The sequence below is a fragment of the Anabas testudineus genome, chromosome 9 (genome assembly GCF_900324465.2).
Source record: "Anabas testudineus chromosome 9, fAnaTes1.2, whole genome shotgun sequence".
NCBI lineage: Eukaryota > Metazoa > Chordata > Actinopteri > Anabantiformes > Anabantidae > Anabas > Anabas testudineus.
In genome coordinates this window covers 19437931-19459199 of record NC_046618.1, presented here as the reverse complement: position 1 = coordinate 19459199, position 21269 = coordinate 19437931, and the positions used below count along the sequence as shown (strand labels likewise).

The 21269-nt window shown below is 38.5% G+C and overlaps 3 protein-coding genes across 7 annotated transcripts; 1 reads left to right on the top strand and 2 right to left on the bottom strand.

Annotated features, from left to right (window-relative positions):
- Positions 1-119: 119 nt before the first annotated feature.
- Positions 120-5515, bottom strand: LOC113150657 (cyclin-G2-like). The gene is made up of 8 exons (XM_026343270.2): positions 5331-5515; positions 4325-4448; positions 4079-4216; positions 2858-3108; positions 2636-2714; positions 2445-2543; positions 1934-2136; positions 120-895 (listed from the first exon to the last, which is right to left on the bottom strand). Exons 2-8 carry the CDS (start codon positions 4445-4447, stop codon positions 784-786), a joined length of 1005 nt encoding a protein of 334 aa, XP_026199055.1. The 5' UTR covers position 4448; positions 5331-5515; the 3' UTR covers positions 120-783.
- A 74-nt stretch (positions 5516-5589) lies between these two features.
- On the top strand, positions 5590-19050 carry LOC113150656 (coiled-coil domain-containing protein 158). 5 transcript variants are annotated; one of them, XM_026343267.1, is made up of 23 exons: positions 5590-6028; positions 6148-6205; positions 7775-7923; positions 8157-8344; positions 8445-8554; positions 8634-8946; positions 9035-9087; positions 9768-9878; positions 10002-10083; positions 10513-10632; positions 11110-11325; positions 11485-11721; positions 11861-12029; positions 12380-12532; positions 12910-13022; positions 13516-13674; positions 14018-14110; positions 14254-14376; positions 14778-14935; positions 15222-15281; positions 15461-15528; positions 15859-15986; positions 16485-19050. In XM_026343267.1, exons 1-22 carry the CDS (start codon positions 5902-5904, stop codon positions 15951-15953), a joined length of 2955 nt encoding a protein of 984 aa, XP_026199052.1. In that variant the 5' UTR covers positions 5590-5901; the 3' UTR covers positions 15954-15986; positions 16485-19050. The 5 variants fall into 5 exon arrangements, 4 of the variants coding, with proteins under 4 accessions (XP_026199052.1, XP_026199053.1, XP_026199051.1 ...); XM_026343268.1 differs by having other exon boundaries at positions 9032-9087; positions 10002-10041; XM_026343266.1 differs by having other exon boundaries at positions 9032-9087.
- Positions 17292-19879, bottom strand: zgc:158260 (uncharacterized protein LOC571389 homolog). Its single transcript, XM_026343271.1, has 5 exons — positions 19637-19879; positions 18202-18547; positions 17888-18051; positions 17612-17771; positions 17292-17500 (listed from the first exon to the last, which is right to left on the bottom strand). The coding sequence occupies exons 1-5, from the start codon at positions 19666-19668 to the stop codon at positions 17318-17320; spliced, it is 885 nt and encodes a 294-aa protein (XP_026199056.1). The 5' UTR covers positions 19669-19879; the 3' UTR covers positions 17292-17317.
- Between the last annotated feature and the right edge of the window lie 1390 nt (positions 19880-21269).

The window sequence follows — 21269 nt, the reverse complement described above, 5'->3', positions numbered from 1 at the left end:
ATAATAATAAAAATAAACAAAATTCTCTTATTCCTGATATACTCCGATTACTTTTCTGAGTACTTCTTCTGCCAATATCCCAGTTATCATCTAGTAAAATTAACATAAAGACAAGTACAGTACATAAAAAGTCGTTTTTATTTGTATGGATTATTTCTAACCCATAGTCAACATTGAATCAAACTCACATTTGGCTGCATTCACAAAAGATAAACATTTTTTCTTTTTTTACATGTTATGTACATTTTTTTTTAAACAGTTTTTACAGTAAGCTTATTCTGGTAAATATGAACATTCATTCACAATCATATATACATGCATACACACTAACATATGTCACATTAGAGTAATGTGTAGACGTACATATACTACATACTGTATAGATGTACTGTACACATGAGTATAAAAAACACTGTAAAAAAAAAAAGATTGAGGATGTGCTGGTATGTTAGCTGGTATTCAACAGTGAGTGCACGTTGAGTTCTTCGTTGTGCTTCACTATTTTTCCTGGAATGTGTCGAGCTTGGACACAAAAACACTGAGAGAACATCTGGGAAAAAAGACATACCTCATGAAGCTGCCACGATATTGCAATTTTCCATTTTTGCATTATTATGATATGTTTTTTTTTTTAACATTAAAGAAACAGACATTAACCTAAACGAAAACAGGCACTTAATGATGGAAATCTGTCACTTGGTATACCTAACAACACACAAGTGACGAGCAATTACATTTCAGGACACAAATACACATCAATCGCTGCTGCACAATGAGAACTCGTCACTTTCTGCAGCGAAGAAAGGTGGAGGGGAAAAAGGCTCCTTCGCCGTCACTGCCTGGAGAGCCGCACGGACTGTCTTCGCCACAGCTCATGTCCTCACATGAGTCCTCACTGCAACACAAGAGGAAAGAGCAGAGGTCAGGAGTTGTTTCTACCATTTCAAGAGAAGTTAAAAGTTATGTTAACTTTTAATAGTTTTTGGAGCTCTAGAGCCCAGAGTAACACAAATAGTCACTATTGGTTGTAATGTCTGTAAGGGACTTGTTGAATAACCATTATCGTCACTTTTATCCTCATCCTCATATGATCATGAACAATTGTTCCATTGTGTTGTGAAATGTGAGGTGAGCCTGGTTCTAGTGTTTTCCTCAGTATTTTTTTTTTCTTTATACTTAATGTTATTTAATGCAGAAACAGACTGTCGTGGATAATTTAACAACTCTCTAGGTTTGAAATCATATTTTGAGCATCGTTTTGGTAGGCACACCTAAATACTCCCAAGACGCCATTGGGAGATGCTGAATTTACAGCATAACATCATAATTGAGCCAGAATTTAAAAGTGAACCAGTTCTCCACAGATCAGTGATCAAAGAAACGTGTGTACGTCTTCAATGAAGATTTTATGTATGCAAATTTCTGTCATGTCAGATGCTAATGGCTAAAGTTTGATGTGCGTTCACTTTATTGGGTTCACTTTCATTCTTGGCTATGGTGTGTCGTTCTGTTAACAACTGTGTCAATGAACCATATTCATTTCACTACATCAGTAATTCTCTGACTTCCTACTACTACATACCAAAAGATGGCCGGGCATCAGGGGTATTGTAGTATTTAGCCCACTCTTTTACAGACAAAACCGTCGTATAAACAAAGCAATAATTCAACTATTAGTCATAAGACAAACCTACTGGGTTGTCACATTGTTCAGGAAAGTCCCATGTTAAGTGAGTTTCCTACTGTTCTTCTTTAATAAAGAAAACCAATGTAGAAGGAGAAAGGGCTTTATAAAAGGGTCAGAACTTTACAAATCTGTAAAGTCTTCTCACTGGAAGCCAAAATCGCAAGTCGTCTTAATGAAAAATTTCCCTATCTGTTCACTGTAAAAACAAAAAAACTGTAAAGAAATTTGAAAAACTGGGATATTAACCTCTCACTCTCATCCCAGCTGCCCTCAGGAATCGTCGGCAGACCAGGAACACTAAAGTGATTGGCCTGGAGATTCTGTGCTGTTCTCCTGGACACGATCCAGACAAGCTTTTTGTTGTCTGGTTTGTTGCATTCACTTGAGTGGTACTCTGTCATGCATTTGGCAACAAGTTCCTTCCAGTGGAGCAGCTCGCTGTCACTGATCTGTAAAGACGACAAACAGGAAACACCTGAGGCGCTGCAGACAGGAACAGTCTCAAAGTATCAGCAAGAAGTCAAGTTTTTTATCTCCACATACTATGTATGAGTGTTGTCCACAGTGTACAGTTTAAACCAGTTTAAACTGGGAAAATTAAGTGCTTCAAGCTTGTCAAACTTGTTTTATGACAACAAACTGTTTATCTTTTAGTCTTGGACAGAAACAAATATTTTAAGACATTACATTAAGACAACTTGTTAAAGTGCATGCGATATTTAGCTGTGGAAGCCATAGCAGCTTACTGTATTCATACCTTTAGATGTCTTTGGAATTGCTGGACAAGTTTCAGCAAGCTGACGGATTGGAGAGCTTCAAACTCCTGAGCAATGAGGGACAGTGCCAGTACCGATGGCTGTGAAGGAGGAAAACAGGAGACTGATGAGTTCTGGGACCCAAAGTCAGAGCAACTATGCTGAGAAATTGTCACCTGAGAACAATTCTTACTTTTGCTTTAGAGAAAACAAGCCGACATAAGCAGGCTTTTAGCTGGGCTTCCAGTCTCCCAATGCTTGGGATCTCCTCCCTTTAAATATAGAGGGAATCCTAATGTGATCTGCCAGTACAAGCCTCATAAAGCAGAATCTGTATGACCAACTCCATGCGAGCTGCAGCAACACATGGGCAATAACAACAAAAAAAGTAAGACAAAGAAACTGAAATGTTTACCTTCCAGCAGGCGAGGATGTAAAAGCTGAGTAGTAGAGGTGTAGGAAGGTTAAGGCTGTCACTGCTTCTGGCTCCACGCTGAGCTTCTCTGAGATGATCTTCTCCATACGACAGAGGTCAGACACAGTGAACCTGCTTTGGCTGATTCTGATCAGTTCATGGGTGGGCGACACGTTGCTCTCTTCCTCGACCATTTTAGCTGCAATGTGAAGACAGCCAACTCCAATACAGGGCAAATGTTTGGGCTGCACCTGTCAGAGTAACAAAACAGTAACAGTGGAGTCAAACAAGGTCAAACAAGACCGTAGTGGTTTTGTTTTTCATGTACAAAACAATAAACAAAACAATGTTTCAACATAGTGACGATTTAAGTCCATTAAATTGCTTATATTTTACTTCCCATTTTCATGTCAGAATGAAGTTTGTGCCGAGTTTTTAGCTTCTCTAAACGCCCCTTAAACCCTTAAGACTTGCATGTGCAAGCATGATTTGGAATGTTTTAGAAGCAAATGTCAGGCCAACAAGCAGCTTAAAGAAGTGTGATAACTTCCAGCACACATACACTGAAAACAGGGGTTACGATAAAGCAGAAGAAATCTTGATTTGAGCGATAAAACTGTGAAAATTCACAATATTTACATGTGGGGGGAAGTGTTTTTTTTTTTTTTTTATATCAAAAGGCTTATTGTTTTTTTAACAAGTTAAACATAGTTTCTTAAATGTTTTAAAGCACAAATGAAGCAACAGACAGAGAAGAATTCTTAAGAGCAATCAGTGGGCTATCTAAGATAATCTGCACGACATCACTGTCCTGCCTTAATTATAGAGTGGATATTATATGTAAAAAACTGTTGTATAAATGTAAAATACATGTAGAAATGTTAAAGTAAATCTAAAAACAAACATCATAATTTGTGCTAAATCCCCCCAGTGCTACAACTCGTTCGTGAATGTTATACAGAATACGCTGTGTTGCATGTTGGGGGATGGGGGAGCTATCTTGTAAGGTTTGTGCTCTGCTGTGCTATAGTTGTTTGGTAATGGAGAAGGGAAGATATGAAGAGGAAACAAAAAGAAAAGGGGCCTACAGACACAGAAAACACCAAGCAACAGTAAACACAATGGACAATATGTATATGACTTGGCAACGTAGACTGGATTACAGACACTACATCCATAAAGACCTTTCCTGATCTTTAGGTGACTTTGTTAAATTCTTACCTTCATAATAGTGAGAAATCTGTCGAGCAAATTCACAGCTTGAACAAAAGTCTGTGTGCTGTAGTCAAAGAAACTGGTCAGGCCCCAAAGTTCTTCCACTCTTGCGTCTCGGCTTTTTGCAGACACTCCGCTGTGATTCTGAAAATGGACCATTGTACATTGGATCACTGGAAACAGCATACAGTCTTAAAATAACACTGCGCTTGCACAGACAGCCAAAAATATAAAAGGAGGTCAGTGGGTTACCTCTGTGGAAGCAGACTCCATCAGCTTCAGGCCAGTCTCTCTGGGAAGAAAGTTGTACTCTTTCGCACAACATGACTTCAACTCTTTCAGGAGCAAACTGTCAATTGATTGAAGATCCCTCATCCTGGAAGACAACAGATGTCAGCGGTTCTGCACTGCGCTACACAATGAGGAGAAGAGCTAAACAACAAATACTGGACGTCACGTAGCGCTGAACACACACACACACACCAACCCGCAGGCCCCCACCCCACAGACTGCGCACGTACACCACGACGCTGGGGATCTTATTCTTATTCCCAGCTTCTTATTGGAAATTTCCAGCCCACCTTAAAATAAAGACCACCCGCTGAGAAACTGTGAAACAGCCGATTTGCAGGAGTGAATGATTTAAATAACAACGGTGACTGATAAATGTGCAATATAATACTGAGAATCTGAATTTCCTTATCACCCATGAACCTGGTGCAGTGGTTTAAGTCTAGTTCTGTTTCTACCTGCTCACCATTAAAAAGCCTTTAAACCTGGTCTTGTGAGATTAAATGATAAATGGCTTTTCACATCATAATGCTTGATTTTAGTAACATATAATGTAATTAATGCTAAAGGAGCTACTGTGAATAAGCTTATTTCTGTCATGTAATTTAATGTGCATGACACAATTTAATATTATTAAAGTGTCCAGGTCCGACTTTTTGACCTGATTATAAAATACTGAGAGTTTCAGAGTTTGGGTTAAATGTAGCTCTACTGAGCAGAAACTAGGTCACCGCCTCAATCACAACAGCCACATTATTAAGTTACACATTTCAGAGGAAATTCAATTCATGGACGTGTAATTCTAACGCTAACGCATATTTAGGATATTAGTTGAAGCTTGGTTATGTTAGAGTAAACAACATAATCCACAAATGCCAAAAAGCGGAAGCCATCGCTAACACAAATAACGTTAGTGCTAACTGACTTAGCTAGCTTGCGAGCGTAAATCAACAATCCGTCATCTTACCTCGCCCAGAAGGAGCCGATCTGCAGGGTAATAATAATGATGCACCTCAACTACACTCCTCAGATCTTCATGTTTGCATTTTGATTATGAGGATGGGCGAAAACTATTACAACAATACCCTCGGTCCCTGCAGAAAACAGAGGGTCCGCCCTGAATTAACAAACACTGACCTCCTGGAAAACTACAACGACCAGCATGCATCACTGGAAACGGCTTCCACTGCGTCTGCGTCACCATAAACTGTGGGAAAAAGCGCACTCACAAAGCGGATGTTGACGATTATTTTAAAGTCTCGGCGCTAACGTTACATTTAAGGGGGTCAATGAACTGAGTAGATTATAAAGTAGTCATTATGATAATATTATCTAACCAGATGTATTGTTATGGTGTAAGGATCTCTATGAATGAGCTCGAATTAGCTACGGATGCCGTTTCCATGGTGATGAAACTTTACGTTTGCTAGCCGTTGACGTTAGCTTAGATAAGCTAGCTGTTATTTTGTATAGCTAACACAGCGTGAAAATATCTGGCGTTAAAGCTATACAAGGTTTTGTTATTATTGTGGATAGATATGTCATCAGGCTTTCAGTCGTCTGAGCACCAGAGCTTTGGGCTCTCTGATAATGGCTCTCACGTTTTACACTTTGAATTTCAACCAAACCATTCAAAACCAAGTCAAACAGGAGCAGGAAAAACAGGTAAGCTAATTTAGACATAACTTTAAAAACTCCTCTGTTTGCCCATCTGCTAGTTTGCTAAGTAGTTTGTTTTGGTAATCTATTGTGAACTACAAGTAAAATATGAATTCACTTCATAGAAAGCCATGACGCCCCTCTTCGGCTGAGATTCAACAATATGACGCTGGATGAACTAAGGTAACGCCACTTATTCAGGCTCTTGTTTTATCAGTATTCAGAAGTATTTTAAATTTAATTTACTTGTGGATCCCCACACCTAAACACACCAGTTCAAAGAATAATATTTACAACCAACCAACCAATCAATCAATCAATCAATCAATTGAACCTACAGATTAACATTTACCGGACTAATACAAACAGTGAGTAAAATAGAAAAAATAAACTAACCAAATATTATGCAAATGATTAAAATTAATAAATAATCAGATATTAAAGAACGTTATGGTTATAACACATTAAACAAAAAAACACATAACACACTTTTACTGCCCATACCAAATCATAATACATAATGTTACACTACATACCATGGGTAGACCTTTACATATTGCTTAAAAAGAGAGTCGCTAATATTGATGTTTCGTATATTATCAAGATAGGGTTGATGCCAGTGGAGTCTTGTGTTGAGCGTATAGATGCTGGTTAAGATGGGGATGGCGCTAGGAAGCTGGACCACACTGTTTGGTCTTCTCAGTATAGTGGCACAACTCAAAGAAACCCCAGTTAATTATAGGGGGGCCACTTGAACACCCTGTGGACTTTGTGTTGCTGCTGGTAGTACAGATATCTTGTTTAGACTAAGATTTGTTGCCTGCTGGCTCAGGCTTAGTCCTACTGAATATATCTTTATGGCTCTTTCAGCTTGGTGAACTAGACTGCTCGAAAAATGAAGGACCACTTAAATCACCCATCAAATCTTGAAGAACACATTTTTCAAGTTGAAAATGTTTACTATAATTAGTTCAAAACAAAAGAACAACAGAAATCAGAAAGGGCTGATCCAATATCTGGGCATGTTCCTGATGAGTCTGTGGATAGTGTCCAGAAGGATCTCTTCCAAGACCTTGATCAGGGCATTGGTAAGCTCCTGGACAGTCAGTATGTACTTGGTAGTGTCTGATGTACTGATGAATACAGTCTCACATGTGCTTAGTAGTATTTAGGTCAAGGGAACCTGAGGGTCAATCAGTGGCAGCAATCCCATCGTTATCCAGGAAATGCCTACACACTCTGGCCACGTGAGGCGGGGAATTGTCCCAAACCAGGAGCACCACAAGGCCCACTGCACCAGTTTCAATCCGACAGTTGCTTAAATCTTCATTTTATCCTATTAACCTCACAGCAGCCAGGATACCGTTTTCTATGACGTGTGTGGCCATCACTGACCAACCATCAAACTGGTCATGCCCGGTGATGATACAGGCAGCATAACGTTTACCTCTAGATTTCAAGTGTGCAAGTGTTCAGTGGGAACCTGCTCTGATCTATGAAGAGATCGGTACACCAATGGCATGTTGTTCTCTGGCAAACACAGGTCAAGCTGTATGATATTGGGATGTGAGCACAGGTAGTTATAGTTTTACTGACTTGATACTGTGATGATTAAGTGTTTTCTTAATTGTTTGGCCAATTTATAACTAATACAAGAGCTCTTATTTCAAACATGGTCTTGAGATATAAACAGACAGGCATAAAATGCTTAACACAAAAGTACATCATCAAAAGTGTTTTGTTTCTTGATAGTGAGGAGCTTGACAGGCGCACCAAGGAAATGCAAAGACTGCAAGAGGAGGTGGAAAATGCAACCAAAGAAGCATTGGAGAGGTTTGGCTGCACATTTGTCCTGAACAACTCATCTGGACAAAGCTGCCAAAGCCAAAGGTTTAATGTCTGTGAGTAAAGCAACATTAGCCTGCTGTAGTTTAGTTTTACAGCAGTGGGGAAAAAAAAAAAAAAAAAAAATACTATAGTTTTAGTGGTAGAGCTGAAGGCACATCTTACATGATTTACATGAAAAGGTTTAATCTAAATAATTTAACTATATATATTGTACATTGTATGTGTAGGTTAGCAAAACTTTAAGATCTGAAAATCTTAATTTTCATCTTCTTTCGTCTTTTGGTAGATGAACCACCTGTGGATTTCACTATCCTTTCAACTCACCAGCAGGCATTGATTAAGCCCCAGATTTGTGGCCAGGATAGTTTAAAACAAGCAGTGGACCAAACTAATATTGGTTCTCCTGGAAAAGAGGTGTTGGATAATGTAGTGGATGCTTGCCTTAAACAGCTGTCTGATGTCCATCTCAATGAGGTTCATTCTTTTTTTGTTTTACATCTTTATTTTAGACTTGAAACTTTGTTGCTGCTTGAATTTGTCTGTATAAAGTATTTCTTTTCTCTCTCAAACATAGACGCCCGATCAACCTGAACAAGGGACATTCAGTTTTGACAAAGCCATTATGAACCTTCAGACTAAGCTGCATAAAGTTCAGATGGAGAAAGATGCCCAGTCCGACCTCAGGTGAACACACTGATAAAATCTTACCTCTGTAAATAAAGTGTTTAAAATGACTTTGATCCACAGATGTTTTAATTTGTAGATTGAAGGATTCGAGGAAACATGTTTATCAGATGGAAAAGATGCTGTGCATGCTGGAAGAGCTCCAAAACATCAAAAGGGCTGCGGACCAGAAACTGCAGGAGACGGAGGATGAGGCGTTGGCACTTAACAAGAAAATAGAGACACTGGAACGGGTTATAAGGGAAATGTACTCGTCAATGTCATCTCATGAAATACTATATGGCGAGGACACCATGACCAGTCCAGAGAACACCACTGGTTCACCTCGAGCTGCAACGCTAACTGATGATTTAATAAATGAAGGAGACAAGCTAGAGGAGAACGTTTCTTTGGTAAGTACTAGACGTTGTGGATGACAATCACTGTACATCAGATTTTCTCTTGTGTGTCGTCTTATTTTTTCATTGTGTTTTAAAGCAGTCAGTAGAACATCAGGAAAGTGAAGAATGCAGTGGAATAATTGAAAGACAAAGGTAATGTAGCCTAATGTAGAACTGCAGCAATTAGTCTGTTGATTGTTTAAGTTGGCAAAATAAAAAAGAAAAGATATTGTCAGCTTCAAAAATGTGAAAATTTGCTGCTTTACTTTGTCAGATGTAATGAGAAATAGAGCTTAAACAATTAGTTGATTCATGCAAATTTTAATAATTACTTTTTTATTTTATATAATTATCTGGTGTAAAGTTCAGAATTGTGGTTAGTTGCTTGAACTTTTTTTAATGGCAGCAAGCTGACTATTATAATAATAATCTCCATGGTGAAATTGTTAGACAGTTGCACATATATGATGGTGCTACTACAGGGTTTCAGTGTCTTTTCCAAGGACACAACAACACAACATGTGGCCAGGAGGAATCTTTTTATTGCTTATAATATTGTTTAAGCATAATATTTCATCTCATGCCTTGGTCATGCAGTAGTTATATTTATTTTTATTTGTTTTGGTAACAGACCACAGAAGTGCATTAACAGCAATATTAAGTTTTGTCAGACTTTTTTAGTTAGGAGACAGTCTAAGCTGTCTTCCTGCTTACCTTTTCCATATTAAAATATGTTTTGTTGTATTCCACATTTTCATGCCAAAAACAGAAGAAAAAACTGTGCTTTTGCCAGAGCTTTGTTACTACACATTCTCCACGTTGCTCTGTTGTAGAATGGAAGAGCTAATTGCAAGTCTTGGCCAGGAGATGACGCTGTTGACTGACGTGCTGAGCTCATCAAAAACCAACAGCGTCAGCTTAAGTGTGAAATTAGAGCAACTGAAGTAAGTGATGTTCTCAAGTGTTTTAATGCCTGTTTAAGCTGAGACGGTTTGCAATCTAAGACAAAAGATTGTACAGGGTAAATTTCTACATCACTGAATGTCTGTCAAAATTTATGTGCCCAGGAAAGTCGCAGAGAGACAGACATCACTGCACCAGTATCAGGTCAGTGAACTTGAGTCAACCCTCTCCAGCCATAAAGATAAGGTAAGAAAGGCTGTACAATAACATTATAAGCAACAATGTCAGTTTCCTTTAATTTAGTTTCTATTGATAGATTCATACTTTTTAAATCAGGTCTATGTTGTTAACGTTCCATGGTAGTTATTCAAATAGATGTAGAGCTGTAGATTAATCAAAGGATCAATAAATATCTCTGATTGGAAACCAACTTTATTGCTGTTATCTTTTTAGTTATTAAAGTTTCAAAGCAGACTACTACAGAGGGGAACTTTCGGTGTGAATCCTGTAAAAATCAGAAAATATTTTTTTGTGAAAGTAGTGGTAACTTTGGTGGAGAAGCAACACTGATGGACTATCTTTTATGCCACCATGAAAACTAAAACAATTCTTTATTTGGTTTATGAATGTTTTTTTTTCTGAATTTATTTATTTATTTTTTTTTTTGACAAGCAGATTTGTTGTCTGGAGCAGCAACTCATTCAGGCTCAGTCTCAGCTGATGGACGCCCAAACAGAGCGAGAGCGATCTTTACAACAGACAGAAGAGCTTCGGTGTCAGCTCGGCCAACTTAAGGTGCTGCAACAAACCATGAATGTGAAACCAGCATTCTATGTCTTTCTGTTTTTGTACTCAAAGCCCTGATAAATGCATGTTTACATAAAAGAACACTGTGGAAAATGGAAACTGAAGTGTCATGTTGACTATAAATGACGTAATTCAAATGATGCTAAAATTATGTGTAGCCTAATTTAGACAGAGCAAAGCTGTGGAGGTGTGTAATGTAATGGTAATACAGTTTACAATGCTGGTGGGTAGAGTGAAAGGCTAAGGTGGAGGATCTAGTTGCTATACAAAATACTAATGGATTTAGAAATGGTAATTATTGTCATCACAGAGCATGCCTGCTCCGTCAGCCAACCAGCAATACCAAGATAAAGTCAGTTTCTCTCCCATTATTGAGATCACACTTTCTCTCTTCACACTACCAAAAATATTATTTCTCCCATTTAAATATAGTCAGCCCACTGTGCCTCCTGCTTTATTCTCTAGAGGTGTGGTGAACAGCAGCGGTGTGAGCTCCAGGTGGAGGTGAATGCCCTGAGAGGAAGGCTGGAGGTTACCAGGGAACAGCTTCGCAGAGTTGTGGAGGAGAAAATCTGCCTACAGGACTTGCTGGAGCGAAGGGTCCAGGAGGAGAGGGAATCCCAGGAACTCCTACAGAAGAAAGGCGAGGAGCTCCAGCTGAGGCAGCAAGAAAACCAGCAGGTAATGAACCGTGTGTAGGTGGGTGGTGTCTTTCAGAAAAGTCATAGGTTTTTAAAACATGCAATTTAGATTTATTATAAACCATGATGCTAACCCTGCTAACTACAGTACTTTCCTGTTGTCATGGCTTAATGAACTAAGCTGAACTGGTTGTTCTAGTGCCTTTTCGGGTTGGAAGAGGCTCAGCGTCGGTGCCAAACCCTGCATGCAGAAGGAGAGACGCTGAAGCTGAAGCTGGAGGACAGAGAGAAGATGATAAATATTCTGAGATCGCAGACGGAGAGCAGCGTCAGGATGATAGAGCAGCACAGTCACACGATTGAAAATTTACACCAGGAGAACAGCCTTCTCAGCAACCAGCTAAACCAGCATAAGCTGGAGATTCAGCATTTTAGGGTCAGGACCATGTCAGAAAAATGAATTTAGTATGATTACATCTCTTTTTCTTAACAAGTCTCAGAGTTTTTGTATGTTGTTTTCTCTTTATCATCACTAAGCTCCATCTTTTCTTCCTCTTGTGGTGTATGTTGATCAGGCTGATTTAGACAAGCACAAGTCAGACCTGGCTGCTGCAGAGCATGAGAAGCGGCAGCTACAGGCCTCCATAGCTGAACAAAGTCGGCGTGTCCAGGAGGACAGTCTGGAGAAACAGCGGCTCATCACCCAGCTGGAAGTCCAATGCATGCAGTTACTCACCCTCACAAGTGCGTTGAACTAAATACTGCACATCAGATAAACCATACAATGCTTTTGACAAACTGTGTTTTCCACCTTTCCTCCTTATTTTGCCTGTAAACAGTCAAGTACCCACAGCAGCTTCTTCATTCACCAGGAATTTTAATCCCTACAGAGCTGTTTCTAGAAAAAGTTCAGCTCTTGTTTTTTTGCCAAACCAAATGATCTTCTTATCCTGTTGTGTTAAAAAAACAAAGAGTCATGTTTGGTATGTTTTCATTGTCAACCAAGCCCTTCCATTGTTAAGTGTGAGCTTATGTGTTAAAGTGTGTGTCTCCCTGTGGATATAATATATGTATTTGTGTGGGCACGATTTCAGAGGAGCACAAGGAGCTGCAAAGGCTGCACAGCTGTAAGACAGACGAGCAGGAGGGTGTGGTGCTGGAACTTCAGAGTCAACTAAGGGACACCTGTGATGAGCTGGACCAGGTCAGAACCACCCTGAGGACCCTGGAAGGAGCTGATGGACATGGTTAGATCCAAGTCATCCTTTACTTAAACTGAGACTTGATTAAAAAACATCATGTACAAAGGAAGGTCTGAGAAAATTCTTCTGATTAAATCCATGATCAAATGGGCAGATAACAGTGATTTACTTTGGATCACAATGAAATCTGTGAAGGTTATTATTTTAGTTCAGTGGATGCATTCCACTCCCAGAAATATTAGCTGTCAATGTCGTTATGCCGTGAACATACAGTCTGTACTTAATTTGTACAAGGCCTGTGTAAGATTTAATTTCTGTGATTAATGTTCTTGATACCTTTTGTGCATTATGCCCTTTCTGCTTGTTATATCTGTGTATCTGTCTCTGTTTCATTTTACCTTGTGGGTTTGTCTCCACTTCAGGCCTACAAGTAGCTATGGACATGCAGAAAGAAATCACTGCCAGAAGAGAGCAGGTTGACACGCTGCAAGGCAAAATCCAATATCTAGAGGAGGCTATGGAAAAACTCTACAAGGTGGAAATAAATAAATAAAGTAGTTTACGACACTGTTTGTGTAGACGATTCTCTGGCTCCAGGTTAAAGTTTGGCATGTTTACTGTATGTTAGCAATTGTGTTTTTCCATCACACTACATAATAATGATGTAAAGAAAATCAAAAAAGGGAACCATCAGTCAGCAGAAAAGTGCTGTTTACACCAGAAATGGTCTTATATTGAAATTTGTCTAGACAGCAGATTGGTATCTGAGATGTTAGAAAATTGTCTGTAATCACAAACAAACATTAAAAACTGCTAACTTTCCAGGCTTGGTTATTGACTATTGAAAATCTTAACAAGGTTCAAAAGAACTATTGAACAGTGACTTCATTTCGCCTAGCTTAGGTGTTTTAGAGGCAGTCCAGGTATTATAAACAAGTCTTTTTTTTATTATGTTAATATTAATACAAAATATTTAATCTTGAATATAAACAACACTTGCTTCATTTTATTTGGTTCTCCCTGTCCAGGAGAAGCGCTACCAGAACCTAGAGAATCAGCGTCAGCTCCAGGAGCTAACCTTCATCAGGGAGGAGAAGAGACAACTTGCCAATGAGCTTGAGGCCCTTCAATCTAAAGACCAACAATTAAGAGACCGTATCTGCGAGCTGGAGGCAATACTTCACAAGGTGCTATTCTTTATACTTTATCTTACCAAAAATACATATGTATGTCAGAAAAACACAGAGAACAATGGTGAGGAACCTGTGTAGGTCCCTTGAAACTCTTCGACAATGGAAAATAATAATAGAATCTACTTAAAACTGCTATATTTTTAAAAGTACACAGCTGCAGAGGCTAATGTTTTTGCTTTTGCAAAAATTGCAGTTTTTTTTTTCATTCCCTCACATCTCTCTAGTCATTGACTGTGATATACGATATATTCAGATAAACAAAAGAACCTTATCAGTCCTCTTTTGTCTCTGTTTGTCTCATCACACACTATTTCATGTGCTCTGTATCTTCCCAAAGATGTCAGAGAGCTTTGCTGACTGTCAAGATTTCATCCAGCTGCAGGAGCAGGAGTTTTTCCGTCTCAAACTCCAACACACCCTGGACTTGAAGGTACAATACAACAATATTTATTATAAGAGGAAATAGATCTTACCCATATCATCTTTAATCTGACAGACATGTATTCAATTTATAAAGGGAACTGAGCACTTTTTAACAGATATTGAGTTATTGCCAATTTAATATTTTTATAGGAGCTCCAAGGTAAACATTTGTACAGACCTCTGAATGAACCTCCACCTGTTCAGGAATCCATGACCCTGTCTGGAGTCACTTCTCCACCCTCCTTACAGCACTCCTCCAACACTCAATTCAAGGTACACCCAGAAACTCCCTGGATCTCACCAACTCCTATGGTTCCAATCCATCAAGTGCAAGCTCAGCACATCTGCTCAGCCTTTAAATCAAAAACATACACACAGTATTGCATTCCTGTGGCAAGAAGAGAAACCAGTGAGTAAATTATTTTAACACTGCCGTGAAAAAAGGTTTGGGTTGTTTCATCTTATAGTGGCAATATAGTAATACGGTGTAATACAGTTTTATGTGTTTTCATTGATAAAATACCTTGTTGCCACCTCTTTTTGGGATTGTCCTGTTTTCCTGCTATCTCCTTTTAAATGCATTCCTTTCAGACCAGAATATTTATAATTCTGACATTAACGCAGGATTAAATAATAGAATTTTTCTCTTCTCTTCCTATGTTTGACTGATAAAGTCAAAGAGGCAGCTGCAGAACCCTGCTCAGGAGCTCAGGTTTGTGGTCAAAGAACTGCAAGGAGTGATTTCAGAGAACCGCAGACCACACACTGACAACCACACTGCTGACTTCCACAGGAGGAGGTCTGCACCAGAGAGAGTGCACAGCACCGCATTGTACGTCTGACTCCTTTCCCACACACTGGAAGGATTAGCTTCATTCTTAGGCTAGCTTAGGTCACATCAGAAAATCATGTGATTCTACTAAGTGAGCAGAAAGACTTCAGAGTGGAGGGTGGGCCCATACACGAGCAGTATTATTGACCACATCACTGCTTGTACTGTAATGTACAGTACTATGAAAAGAGTTGGTGTCATACAGATTACAAATTCCTCAGTGTCTTATATGTTATAGATTATGATATGTTCAATGTCTCAGTGTATATTTGAATCTTCTCAGCAGCACTGACAAGATCAAAGAAGTAAACGTTGACTCCAGATTGAGAAGAAAAACCTGTGGCAGGTAGGCAGAGAAAAACCCAACCATCTCTGTGTCGTTCTTTTTGTTTGAACACTTTAAATGGTTACATCATCTACCAGTGTGACCTTTGACCCCTCATGCAACATGCAAGATGCTGCAAAGTGCTACTGGCTGTGTAAAGTGATGTAATGTGTGTTTGTTTGTGCATACAATGGATGCAGCGATCCACATTTGCTGACAACAGCTGAGCTGAATGGGAAAATAATTAACAACAAAACCTTCACTGAAAGTGAGTTTTTATCACTAGTTTATCTTTTTATTCAAAAACTTTCTTTCCCCAAATACATTTCTGTTTCATTAATGTAGTTTTGCCACCAAACACTGTATTCTGTCAATTCACCTCTGGTTCCAACATCTGGATTTTATGATAGTTTTAATTTACTGCAAGTACATTTTATTTGAAATACAGATTGTTGGGCAAGTACAGAAAATCTATTTAAAAACACCAGGTACTACTATGTTTCACTGTTTTCATACATTTTATTAACTAAAAAATGAACTGACATAGACTCTAACATAGACATTATGACTTATCTACGTAATGTTATATTATCTCCAGCTCCAACAATGAGGTACACATCCTCCACACAGCTCTTCTCACTGGGCCGCAGGTCACCTGTCCACTGTCTCCTGACCTCTGACCCAAACAGCTGACACTGACACATCTGAGGCTGGATCCTCATATCAGTAAGTTAATTTTGTATGAGCACAGTGTAATAGATAGTTTGAACGGTTTAAGAATATTCAAGTAAACATATAACTGTGATATAAAAAACATTTTTCAGCGATAAAGACTAAATCATCTGGGCATGTTTCCACAAGATTTGGATTCAGTTCAGTGTGTTTGTTTGCTTTAAAGGCTGAGATGACCGTTTCAGACTGTATAGTGTATGAAAATAAGAATCTACACAACAGTCAAATACTTAAAGTTGACTGATGACAGATGGCTGGAGAAAAAGACATTATGTCAGGATCATTATTTAATCAACTCTAAGCCTCCAAGAAAGGCCATAACACAAGTCTGGGGTGATGGAAGGTTATGAGCCAAGAAAAATGTATTTCAACAATAGCTTTTCCATGTTACAGCTCACAGACTTCATAGTTCGCAGGAAACTGTGTAAATGTACCGCATGTAATCTCACCCCTCAAATTTAATTACCTATATATATATTTTTTGTCTTGCAGCTCATGTTTCAAAAGGCTCACCAGATGAAGTTGGATGTCAAAACAAGTTTTTAAATATCCAATTATGTGTATTTTCATAATTTATTGTTTAATAAACAAAGTGTTTTATAAGTTATTTGTCACCATTATGACTGAATATTATCACACACACATTTAGAGGAATACTTGGCTCATAAAAGCTGATTCTGACATAGTACAACAAGCACACACAAAAAAACCCAGCATAAATAGTTTGCACTACTGTGGCATCTAAAGTATATTAACAGTCTAATTTAAGGCACACATGAAACGGTAAACCTCAGCAGCTCCCTTACACAGCTGGTTAATTGTTATGCTAAGTCTAATAGTCCTCTCTGCTGAGTTTTTGTTCCTGTTTTGTAAATAGATATTTCAGAAACTACAGTGAGACATACTTCTCCTTTTGTGCTCTTTCTTACAGTCTGGCTTTTAATAACATTTCCTGTATGCTTTTGAACACTGTATAGTTTTACCTTTTACCTTTTAGTTAAAACTTTTAGCCCTGATTGTTCCAGTTAAATACTTTACATCTGTTACATCTGTTTCATATAGTCATCAGCGCTTCCATTCTTCCATGCGCTAAATAAACAGTAAAGGGACATGAATTGGCTTTAATCATTTACAGCAGGTGGAGGTCTTCATCTTCTCGCCTTTTTGGGTTTCAAATTCCAGCTCTGTTTCTCGTGTCTTTCAAACTTTCATCTCTTGTCAGTTTACAGTAACTTGGCTTTTTACTGTACATGATCTTGGACTGGATCAGTAACTGTCAAAAGCAGTAATTTAGAAATATTCTACTTTGAACTGTTTGTGACCTTTTATTCCTTTTGTGCTTTATTTGGATCAGAGGCTTTTAAAACATTATTATCTTCTTTGTTTTTGGCTGATAAGACTATGTCTGCATCGTCCACTTGAATGGGGAAAGTTTGATCTGAAGGGTCTTGAAGGCCACTGTCAAAACGTCTCTTTGTGGTGCATTCAGACACTTTGATCTCTTCATGCTGCAACAGTCAAGCATAAGTTCTTTGTGTCATTTTAACATTATGTTTCTGGCTGAACAAACAGTAACATTTAGACCTTTTCATTTTTTACTGTCTCAAAAGTGTTCTTACCGGAGAAGCAAACCATTTGCTGAACAATTTGGCAGCTTTTTTCTTGTCCTTGTGGGCGCACAGTTGATTTCCACTGACTATCTGATGTTTCTTGGTAACATTTCTGTTAATTTTTAGTGTATAAGGGTTTCTGGGACTTGGATTTTGGACATCAGGGCAGCTATAAAGGGATTCAGACATAAACATTTATTTATTTTCCTGTGTGATATTTCTGAAAAGATAATGGTAAATGTGGTAATTTAGACTGTATTTCCAATGGCATTGCCTTTTACTTACATTTTATTGGCAGCTGTTCCTTGTTTTGCTTTGTGCACTTCTTTCTTACTTGGCTCTGGACAGTTTTCCTCTTTTCCCTCCTCCACACAGTCTCCTCTAGGAAGTGCAGAGGCACTGTTTACGCACATGTCTGGGTCCAAAATGGATACCACCTTATCATATAACTGGAGAGAAGAGATGAAGGTGTGTAAACACTCTATGTTTTAACACAGGATAAATGTAGTCCACTGTACTCAGGCCTATGTCATCTGCCTACTCTCAGCCTGTCATACTGCCCTCATAGTTCTAGCACAAAACAGCTTGTCTTGTCTTACCTCTGGGGTCATGTGATCCTTATAGTGTGGGTATATAACCAGAGGGTGCCGTTTCAGTTTTTCCTCCACAGCGGTCACATATTCACCACGGATCTGCTTTTGGGTCATCTGCTTTGAGAAGCAAGCATGCTGTTTTGAGATGCACTTTCTAGGCTTTTGACTGGCCTTTGGTTTTGGCCTGCCTTGGAAAATCACTGGTGAGACACCTCTCTGGAACCCACATAAGACTGACGAGCAATCACTGAAGTCATCTAGGCTCATGTTTACAAAACGCCAACAACTGCTGACAGAGGAAGTCTTGTTTGTTGGGTCTTTTGGATACTTGGTCTGGAGCCTCTCCTTGTACCTGGGCATTAACAAAAAGAAGAACTTAATCTCTGCAGTTTATAGTCAGATGTGTGAGAAATGACCTGAATTGTTTCATGTGACTTACGTAGGTAAATTTTACAGCTCTAATTCTGACGTGGTTGCAAAAGCTCAGAAAAGCAACATGAACACTTTAGATTTTAGCAATAGCAGACTTGCACTGCACTTGAGCAGTGATGGTTTAACCACTTGCCCTCTGTTTCTGGGTAGTTTTCTTTTAAGATCCCTAAATATCTACTAAATATCAGATACTGTTGCTAACAAGCACCGTTGCTAATGAGATAAGGCTGCTTATATTCTGACATTCACTTGGGCTGTTCTGATGTGTTGTGTATTTATGTTGTTTTAAATGTACATTAAGTCAATGTCTGGTCTAATAATTGGACTGAGTCTGTTGGGATCTGTTAGATGTACATAATATACTCTTTGTATTTGGACTTCATATTCCCACAAACACCATAAACACACTCCTTGAACACTCAACTCGTTTTGTCAAATCTGTTCAGTTTGCTAACAGAAGCCCAGTGTAGATCATGAGTCATATCATATTTTGCTGAATCACAATGCAATCGGGTCAAGGTCAAGGTGTCGTTTTCTTTCTCCTGCACTTCTATTTTATTCTGTCCACTAGATTATGTTTCAAACTGCAGTGTTCTTTTCTGTTATTAGTTTATAAGCTTTATAAGCTTCTCAAAGGTAGCTGCAGTACATTTGAACCCCATAACTTAAGCTGTTAAACTTAAGCTAAACTTTTAAAAATTATTTTTATCATAAAATATCTTGGATCTGCTGTTGGTTCAGTTTGTTTACTTAAAATAGTCCAACTTTCATGATTTTGCTAAGGTAAAACTACACAAGTAACTAATGCCAACAGGTGTTGGAGTTGGAGCTAATCTTAACCACCAGTACAGTACAGTGTAAGGACGGTATTTCACACACCTGCAGTATATTGTTGTTGTCTTTTTAGGTAATGCAGTCAACTACTTTTTAAATATTTCTCATTCACGACAGATCAAATAATGTTTGCTGTGTAATAAAAAGCCCCAAAAATAAAGTTGTAGTCACTTACCAAGGAAAAGTGGAGGGCGTGTGTTTCTCCATGGTTTCTTTTCAGTTTAATCAGTTTTGTGGAAAGTTACAGTAAACAAACATTTTAAATAGATGCCATAATGTTTGCAGCTGCAGATAAAAATCCCAGTGAGGCTGCGACGTAGTTTGTTGCTTGGTAACCATGGCAACACCAGGGGAACAAAGATTGACTGATACCTAACAAGAAAATGTTAAACGGTCGTTTTACTACTGATCTACTGGTAATGTACAAAGTGTGAGTACTAAATAAATGTACTCATGTGCTATACTTCTACTATTAAGAATTTGAAGCACTTGTATATTTCCATTTTATGCTACTTTATATTTATTAGTATTGCAGCTAGTGGTTAGCCTGCTTGAGTCATTGGTGAAAATTAAGCAACAATAAACACCAGGAGTGTAATTAGTCATAGATTAAGGAGTTAGGAGGTGACTCTGCAAGCGAAGATGATAAAATTAGGCTGGAAAAAAGGGAAATAACAAAGGTAGTTGGTTTGCCAAAGTCAACAGTCTACAACAAAAGTGTGTGCACAGGAAAACTAGAAAAACCCCTATTATGACTGTACAGCAAGTCAAGGATGCTTTCAAGGATGTAGGTGTTTATGTTTCCTTGTCAGCAGTTGAGAGAAGACTTCATGAAGATAATGGATCAGAGGATTTACTACACAATGCAAACCCCCGGTGTACCTCAAAAACACAAGGTCAAGGTTGCTGATCACACGAGCAACAGAAAAACAGCAAGTGAAGTTGCAAACATCAACCTATGAAATGGAAACAGGAATGTGAGGATAAAACAAAAGGAAGATCTTATGACCAGAGCCAATACCACCTCACCTGACAAACATGGTGCTGGTACATCAAAACTCACAACATGTCATCATTCAGTGTGACAATAACTCTGAACATATGGAAACCAAAGAGCTTGTCAGACTGGAAAGGTGGAAGATCCACCGCAGTAATGTCCTGGGTGAGCAGGGAAGATACAACTGCTGACGTCTGTCCAAGGCTTCAGGCCATCACTGGTGGCTGAGGATGAGTTCGCTTGAGTTTGTGTGTACTGTACCTGCATTACTTTTGGGCACTGCATGTTAAAATCTCCCACTCTTCTATATTCACAGAAACCTACTCAAACTAGACACTTGGCACTCAAATGCATTATGTACCGTTTTATTTTGTAATAAATATTTAAAAGCACAGATCCTGAAGAAACAAAACAACATGAAACTCTCCAAACCAAGTTTTTAATATGTAATAAATGCCGTCATTTTATTCTATTTTATATTTTTGTTTTACTGATTCAGACTTTACAGATACTAATGCACATTGAGCTCATTTTGATGTTATTCAGCTATGCCAGATATGTGTTGACTGTATATGTAGGATAGAAATAGCTCCACACTTGACTGTGTAGCATTACGTGTTGATATTTATTTCCTATATATATCTAGAGGTCCATTTATAGAGTGTTGTTACAGCTGTTGTGTTGTTTGACTGGCAGTTACTATGGTACACAATAAGACTCACCCATGACAGTAGCAACTGTTCCTGTTTCTCCCTCTTCCTAAAATAAGTATAAAGCAGTTTTCATCTGTTTGGATTCTACCAGTATTTGA